The sequence below is a fragment of the Cherax quadricarinatus genome, chromosome 35 (genome assembly GCF_038502225.1).
Source record: "Cherax quadricarinatus isolate ZL_2023a chromosome 35, ASM3850222v1, whole genome shotgun sequence".
Classification (NCBI taxonomy): Eukaryota; Metazoa; Arthropoda; class Malacostraca; order Decapoda; family Parastacidae; genus Cherax; species Cherax quadricarinatus.
The window spans coordinates 21,474,150-21,483,627 of record NC_091326.1 but is presented as its reverse complement, the minus strand read 5'-3'; the positions used below and the strand labels follow the sequence as shown (position 1 = coordinate 21,483,627).

The 9,478-nt window shown below is 39.7% G+C and overlaps 1 protein-coding gene across 1 annotated transcript in view; it reads left to right on the top strand.

Moving 5' to 3' along the window:
* The window catches only part of LOC128695075 (uncharacterized), a 417,714-nt gene extending 409,662 nt beyond the window's left edge, over positions 1-8,052 (top strand). The window contains exons 11-13 of the mRNA XM_053785465.2: positions 4,568-4,734; positions 5,024-5,285; positions 6,299-8,052. Coding sequence (XP_053641440.1) covers positions 4,568-4,734; positions 5,024-5,285; positions 6,299-6,327 — 458 coding nt within the window. The 3' untranslated portion in view covers positions 6,328-8,052. The remainder of the gene's footprint in view (positions 1-4,567; positions 4,735-5,023; positions 5,286-6,298) is intronic.
* The last annotated feature ends 1,426 nt before the right edge of the window (positions 8,053-9,478 follow it).

The window sequence follows — 9,478 nt, the reverse complement described above, 5'->3', positions numbered from 1 at the left end:
CGAACCCAGGCCCTCACCGTGTGAAGCGAGAGCGTTAGCCACCAGGCCACCAGAGCCATTGGCAGTAGTTGCTACCCCCTCCCCCCCTTTCTCTCTCTCTCAACGTGCTTCCCAACATTTCAAGAAAAGTCTGCATCTTACCCTTAGCAGTCGGATTAATTTTTATCAACCACTCTGGTTATGCTTTTCACTCTTCCTGTCATATTTATTTGGCAATATGTGGTATACTCGTGAGGTGTTGCACTGAGTGATGTCTGATGCTAGGTGATAAACTTTACACTGGCAGGTGACATCTCTCAGGGACATCACAAACATTATTATTGTCTCCTTAAACTAGCACCTCCGAGCCCCCACTATCTTGCATTCCTGTACTGGAACCCATTTGTCTTACCAGACTGTTGATGATATCACTGACCTCCTCGCCCTGTTTTTCCCCCATAGTCTACACACTGGAAATATTGGGATCCTCATTGAAAATAAACTTTTTAGTTATGTTTATAGTGTTTATATATTTATAGTGTTCTATAAAATTCAACAATGTCGATTACTGTGTTAACATACAGTAATTGAGACAATAATCATGAACCAGTTTGCTCCCTCCTGGTCGACCAGCTCGACTCTGACAAGAATGAACTTAATGGCTCGTCAAGTGTACATTAAAGTCTTGTGTCCCTTACAAAACCCCCCCCCCCCCAGGCTCTTCCATTATAACCACACACCCTCACCACAAATATCAATAACAACAGTATATGATATATACTGATATATACCTGACTTTTTAATCCACAGTTTGATGAATAACGTATTATTGTATATTGTTGTACTCGTATATGTGGATTGCAACCTTGATGACTCACGTGCGTTGCATAGACCTTAAACCAAACATTACAATGTTTTATTCAGTTAGTGTTTGATGGTAGTGTTGAAGCAACCACTCTTACCTTGGCCTCAGTTCCTCCAACACAGCTGCATCACACACACATTCACACCTCGGGGGGGGGGGAATAAATACAAAAATTCCCCTTTCTCATTTCCCATGTTTAATTTCCTATTTGAGTATGTATTCTGTACTGTGTGTGTGTGTGTGTGTGTGTGTGTGTGTGTGTGAAGTTAACCTCAGACTGGACTTCATGACCGTAAGCTACGTACAGTATTTCATTCTTTCACAAGAGACCTAACCACACTTTCCTTCTCTCTCTCTCTCTTCCTGCGTTTACGTCAACTTTCATTTCCTTTTTCCCGTAAAGTTGAGCAAAGTGAAATTTGGTATCCAAGTGACCTACCACGACCTCTTCCATTGCTACCCCCTTCCTTCATTCCTTCTCCTCCCCTACCCACAACCCCCCTTACTCCCCCCCCCGCATAGTCTTTATGTATCCAATTTCGTTATATAATAAAAAAATGTCCACACACACACACACACACACACACACACACACACACACACACACACACACACTGGGGAAACCGTAGCTTGTACATGTCAGAAATTAGCATAATACACACTTCCTCTTTATTTTAAAATAAATTTTGAAGTCTTCTTGAAAAACAAACCATGATCAAACGCTGGTAGTTATTGTTTTAAGTATTATCAAGCAAAACAAGACTGCGACTTATATACACACGTCTTCAAAACTCCTGAGACGATTATAATGTCTGTATGAATGTTAAGTCTCCGTTGAAGGTGTACCTCAACTATTATTATCATTACCGTATATATTAAGTATGTTAATCCGTGTGAAGATGTACCTTACTGTATATTTGAGATGCGTTAAACTCGTGTGGGTCATTCAGCATAAGGACTGGTGGAAGCTGGAACCTCCTGTCGCTTATTCTAAGATGCATTAATAAACTGTACTAGACTAATAGATTCTTCTCCATTCATGAAAGATGTTGCTTGTGTTGCACACCTGAGTGAAGATGGTGGTAGTGATGAAAGATGTTGCTTGTCTTGCACACCTGAGTGAAGATGGTGGTAGTGATGAAAGATGTTGCTTGTCTTGCACACCTGAGTGAAGATGGTGGTAGTGATGAAAGATGTTGCTTGTGTTGCACACCTGAGTGAAGATGATGGTAGTGATGAAAGATGTTGCTTGTGTTGCACACCTGAGTGAAGATGGTGGTAGTGATGAAAGATGTTGCTTGTGTTGCACACCTGAGTGAAGATGGTGGTAGTGATGAAAGATGTTGCTTGTGTTGCACACCTGAGTGAAGATGATGGTAGTGATGAAAGATGTTGCTTGTGTTGCACACCTGAGTGAAGATGGTGGTAGTGATGAAAGATGTTGCTTGTGTTACACACCTGAGTGAAGATGGTGGTAGTGATGAAAGATGTTGCTTGTGTTACACACCTGAGTGAAGATGGTGGTAGTGATGAAAGATGTTGCTTGTGTTGCACACCTGAGTGAAGATGATGGTAGTGATGAAAGATGTTGCTTGTGTTGCACACCTGAGTGAAGATGGTGGTAGTGATGAAAGATGTTGCTTGTGTTACACACCTGAGTGAAGATGGTGGTAGTGATGAAAGATGTTGCTTGTGTTGCACACCTGAGTGAAGATGGTGGTAGTGATGAAAGATGTTGCTTGTGTTGCACACCTGAGTGAAGATGGTGGTAGTGATGAAAGATGTTGCTTGTGTTGCACACCTGAGTGAAGATGGTGGTAGTGATGAAAGATGTTGCTTGTGTTACACACCTGAGTGAAGATGGTGGTAGTGATGAAAGATGTTGCTTGTGTTAACATTAAACAAATATTTGGTATCCTTCCCCACCCACTACTTTCACTGCCTCTTCCTCTTTGTCCTTGCTTACTTCCCTATTCTCTCCCTCCCTCACTAAAATGTGTCAAAATACATTTCAACATTTTAAAAGTGAATGCAGAATTTCTAAATGATCGAAGTATTGATGACTCGTGTCATCAATCAGTAATGTCATGTGTGTGAGATAGTGTCAGCGCCATCATTGTTGTGTATGACACCTTCGGTTACATCACGCTTCCATCTCCGCTACTTGACACCAACCCTCCCTCCCTGAACCTTTTATCTACGTCCCCGACCTCTTTATCAACATCCCCCTGACCCCTTTATCTATGTCTCTCCGACCCCCAACTTATCCTCACCAGGAGACCAGGAAAGATATAAGCCTTTCTGACTCGCTGTAATGTCGAAATGATTGTCCCAATGGACTACTAGTGCGTGCGTGGCTTAGGTTGGCCCTTTCTGGCTGGCTATACCCAAGATACAGCAATGTCACTTTTCAACTTTTTCCTCTGCAGATATTTTCGTAATACTGCGACACGGTCTAACTTTTCCTCTCCATTCTTCATGTGGCTCAAAACAGCTTCACATTCCTCGTATTTATATATGGTAATCGCAATTAATGGATGGAGGATCGAGCTTCCACTACTAATTCTCAGTGACTCACACGGGTTTATTATTATTATATACATGAGAAAGCACTAAACTGTAGGGTCATATAACTTGGGTGATGAGTTAATCAGGTTGGATCCAAGGGGAGGGAAGCTCAGATTCATCAATATCGAACCCTCCCCCCTTTAAGAGACGACTATTAAACTGTATTGTTAATGGAAAAATAAGACACAAATGCGATCCTTCATTGACTACGTTTCGCCCACACAGTGGACTTTTATCAAGTCACAAATAGATCTACCTTGGTAAAGAATCGAGACTGACCTGTAGCTCCGTCTCAGATACAACCCACCCAACATTCTCCACCAGACTACCCACAATATATATTATATATATATATATATATATATATATATTTTTTTTCAACAAGTCGGTCGTCTCCCACCGAGGCAGACATGTATGTATATATATATATATATATATATATATATATATATATATATATATATATATATATATATATATATATATATATATAATGTACATGTACATGTATATATATATATTCTTGGCCCAGGTAGATCTGTTTGTGACTTTATATAGTCCACTGTGTGGGCGAAACGTAGTCATTAAAGGATCACATTATACTGCATTCGTCTTTTTCCATCGTGTCGGTATTTTATACCATTTATCTCTTTATTATTAATCTTGTGTTGGGATGGAGTGACTTACGCAGCGTGTCATCAGTCACAGTCTGCTCCATACTTGTCTCTAGTCACACCAGTGTCTGATGACAGTCTCCTCGCTCACAAGTCTCTTCCCACTTTCTCGTGATTTTTTTTTTTTTTTTTGAACATGATCAACCAGTTCTCCCATTCTTTTTCTACTGCCCGAGTAAGTGGAGTGTGACCTACATTTCTTAACCTGTCTGGGCACCACCTCACTTCTTCCTTCTTTATCTTTCATTATGATTTTTCTCTTAAATAAATCTTGCTCTACACCATACTTCATATGTTTCGTTAATAAACAATACATCGTGTTTATAATTTTATTCTCCTTTTCTAATTTATTTTAAATTTCTTCCAATTTATTTCGGAATATTAATACGTGTCTAATAATTGGAGTCTCTCACAATCGTAGCAGCCACAACAGAACCTGGCACCATCATAGCCCACTAAACTGGTGTTTCTTTACCAACAGAGATCGTGCCTGTGTTCTCAGCCAACCTGCAGTTCAAGATCGCTTACAAGCGCGCAAGCATCGAGACCCTGCAGCATCAGTTCGATGGTCTCGTCTACAAGTACAATGATATCTTCTGTCCCTACCCTGAGGAGTGCGGCATTGGTGACCTGCAGATCAAGAGCGCTGTTAGTACTGATATTTAGACTGATGTTGTTGATCTTGCCCCTGGTGATATCTAATCTGCTTTTGTGTATTCATGACTGTTCTTGCTACAGGTCAACTGATTTTAACAATTCCTGATTAATATTATAGTCATGGAGAAGCATTAATTGTTTAGACCAAGAGTCCTTAACCAGGATCGAGGCACCTCTTCCCTCCCTAGAAGTGTGAATGACCTCAGGTTGAAGTGCTCTGTAAGTCTTACATCTTGTTTCCTTCCATGATTCACCTCCTGATGCATGTATATCTTAACAGCTTGACGATGAGGGCAACAAGATGAGTGAGGTGATCGTCACCATCGACACCCCAGTCTATAACATCACCGACCAGTCTGGCTTCATTGATCTGGTGCGCGAGGCTGTGCTCACTGTCACTGAGGATAACGCCTTCATGACCCTTATTGATTACGACAACATTGCCCTCGTCCTCCCCACGTCTTCTGAAGGCTTCAAGGCCAAGCCTCAACTATGCTGCCACTCGTGCCCTGAAGGTCATGCTTACAGGCTCGGCAACTGCGGTGAGTTCAGTCAGTCCCTCAACAATACTGCCGCCTCCATCCACTACCCCATTCATAGGTCAGATTCATCCATGGCCCCATTCCTAACAGCTCTACCCCGCTCATAAATCTAGCCCCTGCATAGAACCATACATCTTTTAATGTTAAATAGATCATAATAACTATTGCAGGAACTTTATGCGCGTAAGTAGAACTTTTTAACAAAAACAATAGACTGTGATGTTTGAAATTATTACAAGAGAAAAATAATACTAAAAAATGTTTAGTGCACAATTTTTTATTACTAATATTAAAGATTAAAACAGAAAATTTATCTTACATTTAGTACTTCAATTTATATTGGAATATGCAAGATGTAAATTAATTTTCTATGCAATAATTTACAAGTTGACCAATGATAATAGCAGCTGAGTAACTTAGGGCAAGTTCAGAGAGATGAAGGCAGTATATAAATTTAAAATACAGGCGAATTAATTTTTCTTCTTGTTATATGACATCAAGATTGTAGATGCAAGAAATTAACAAGATGAAGTACGTTGTATATTTCTATACTTGGTCATGGCTTCTCTTTTTGATTATAATAATAATAATAATTGGTCATGGCTTCAAATTTCAACTTAAAATTTAATAGAATGACTTGAGCACTTTTAGCTTCAGCGGTGATAAAAAAAACTACAAAAAAATAAAAAAAAAAATAAGAATAAAGGCGTAATTTAAAAAGAAATCAATTTTAAAAATGGTTTAAATTATTGGTTTAAACCGGCCAACCTTGCTTAAGATGTTGATTATTTGTATTTAAAAAATCAGAACATTGCAAAATACTGCATAAGTCAAATTGCCTTTATATGGGAGACTATAGTGTGACGTTTCTAATTGAATAGATAAATATTGTGATAGTTCAGCTAGCATCTTTATTGCCATTAATTCTAAATTATATAAATGACTCTTCTTACATTATTGTTCTTGAAGTATTTGTTTCTTTTGGTTAATTATATAAAATATTTCCTCCACAGTTCGGTGCCCGAATAATGAATGTGCGTAAGGGAGCCACCATTCCTTCTAGCTTCACCCCCTACAGTACCTCAACCAATCGTGTGCTTCTCAGTGCCTTCGTATAACCAATCAATGCTTGTCTCCCAGCACTAGTCCTCTCACTGGTGCCATGTGTGTTTACACTGGGAGAAGCACTCTGTGTGCTTGGCACTAAGAAGTACTCACCTGTGTGTCTGGCACTGAGAAGCCCACATCTGTGTGCCTGGCACTGAGAGAAGCACACATATCCATGTGCCTGGCAAAGACAAGTACACATCTGTGTACTTGGCACAGAGAAGCCAGCGCCTGTGCCTGGCACTGAGAGAAGTCCATACCTGTGTGCTTAGCACAGAAGCACTAGGCTGTTTCACTACGACAGTGAAACATTGGTGTACTACCCAACATTGCAGCTGGTACATTGCTCCTCCCACCACGACCCTTGACCTGCCAGCTCAAACCTTCTCTGCAATAATTAATATAAGCAAACCATAAATCCCAGTCCAGTGATATTACCTTTCAATACCGGTTATTTTTAGCTCAATCCCTTTGGTAATTTTTATAGAATTTTAGATATTTATTTGATTTGCAATTATTGGAGACTTAAATCAATCCTAAATGTAGAATATTTTATATACATATATATATATATAGGGTTTAAGTTGCAGAATTAAGCCAAAATAAAACCGTCCATGGTCTATATACTGTAACACTTGCTGTTGCAGTTGTTAGGTTGCATCAGCAAGCTGGATCACCCCCAGTCACACTTGTCTTAATGTCTTCTAACTTTTCTCACCAGTTTTGCTTTTTCTTAATGATATTTCAACACTTCACATTCCAAAGTTTCCCCTGTATTTCTGTTTGAGTGTACATTTTAATGTTCTTCACATTGTTTTCCAGTAAATGTGTACTTATTTTAACCATGAATGATCTGGTGAGTCTTGTCCTCTGTCCTCTGTTTACTGTACAGAGTACTTAAATGTAAAGTAGAGTACTGTACTCTCACAACTCTGCCCCATCAAAACGAGTTGCTTCCAGAGTAATAACGAAAATTTAAAACATTAAAAATATTGAAAAACATTTTTAGCACGTCTTGATAAACAGTCTTAGTAAGTGACCCTCCCCAATCTTAGTGTCAAAAATTTCCTTAAGATTTCTTTTTGTTTTAAGGTGTAGTGCAGACACTGTTGTTATGGTGTCCCACACATTGTGTCAATATTCGTACTGAGTAGTCATCTCTCGGTATTCTATTAGCATAAGTTGTTATTTAAAGAAAAAAATAGAATTACATATAAAATTTAGTAGCTGTCTAGAGCATTCTATTTCAAAATGAATACACAGCTTCAGGAATAAGAAGTTCAGTGCCTGTTTTGTAGTTGAAAATAGATATCTAATTCCAGTTATTTACAAGAATGGGAATTGTATATTTTCTCTGTTCAAATGTTATTCAGTTCACCCTGCTAAGACAGGTTGAAGAGTTGAATATTTTATTGGATTAAAGATTAAATATGGGATCCCTTTACGATGAGAGTTTGTCAGTGACTCATGCAGTGCAAGGTTCATCTTGATATAATAAAATGAACCTTATTGCAAGAAGATCGAAGACACTGACTCCCAGAGGATATCTTTGTACCCATACAGACTCATCTTAATTTAGTTGTTACGTGTGAATGTTGACAATTGTATATACCTTGTATATTTTACCTAAGATACAAATAAATGTTTCTTTCTATATAAATATATTTTTTTTAAAATCCATCTTATTTAATTGTGAGATTAAGAACACCATTGTAGTTAAATGTTAGACTACTAATGTTATTATTGATCCCTTAAGGGAGGGTCTCGTGATCAAAGAAATTGGATCTGCCTTTCACTTTGGCTCGAAATTGGAAGTCTCCCATTTCCCCATGTGTTGTATGACCCCTATGGGTTTAGTGTTCCCTCATGAATAATCATTAAACACTGCAAAACTTCAATTATTCATTAAAATGTCTCAATAACTTCGCCAAAAGAACGCCTCAAGGGAGGTTCCTTGACGCTGGTGAGGGGCTCTTGATCTAGGGAATTGGATCTGTGCTCCAGTTCCCTGAACTTAGCCTGAATACCTTCCATCCCCCCCACCCCCACACGCGTTGTATAATCCTACAGGTTTAGCTCTCCCCCATAAATATAATTATATAATAATTCGCCAAAACGCAAAACAAAACAAAAATATATATAAAAAATATCAAAAAAAAAAAAAGTGGTGGATTGCGGGATTTGATTCAAGTACTTTGTGTTACCTTCTTCCTGGGACACATCTTAGTACCTTCCAGTTGTAAGGTGCTATTATATGAACAATGAATATAATACCTTACAAAAATAAAGATATGTGAAAATTTTTACAATAAATTCACCCACATGCAACAGAGCCAGTATTACAAAATTCTGCATATCAGTTGTGCCTAATCCAAAACTCATTCTATATCAGAACTTCAAAAGAAGCCCCCCAAAAAAGGTACATTCGAGAGTTGAAGAAAGACCCAGAAGGTCCGGTCTACAATTACAAAATTCAAAATACGCTTTACGTCAAAAGGCTAAAATCAGCCAAAATTCCTGGTAGGAGAACGACGAGACAACTACACGAGGCGCTGAGCAACGGGAGGAGTTATCTGGCGTCACGAGGCGCTGAGCAACGGGAGGAGTGAAGTGGAGGAGTTATCTGGCGTCACGAGGCGCTGAGCAACGGGAGGAGTGAAGTGGAGGAGTTATCTGGCGTCACGAGGCGCTGAGCAACGGGAAGAGTGAAGTGGAGGAGTTATCTGGCGTCACGAGGCTCTGAGCAACGGGAAGAGTGAAGTGGAAGAGTTATCTGGCGTCACGAGGCTCTGAGCAACGGGAAGAGTGAAGTGGAAGAGTTATCTGGCGTCACGAGGCGCTGAGCAACGGGATGAGTGAAGTGGAGGAGTTATCTGGCGTCACGAGGCGCTGAGCAACGGGAAGAGTGAAGTGGAGGAGTTATCTGGCGTCACGAGGCGCTGAGCAACGGGAGGAGTGAAGTGGAGGAGTTATCTGGCGTCACGAGGCGCTGAGCAACGGGAGGAGTGAAGTGGAGGAGTTATCTGGCGTCACGAGGCTCTGAGCAACGGGAAGAGTGAAGTGGAGGAGTTATCTGGCGTCACGAG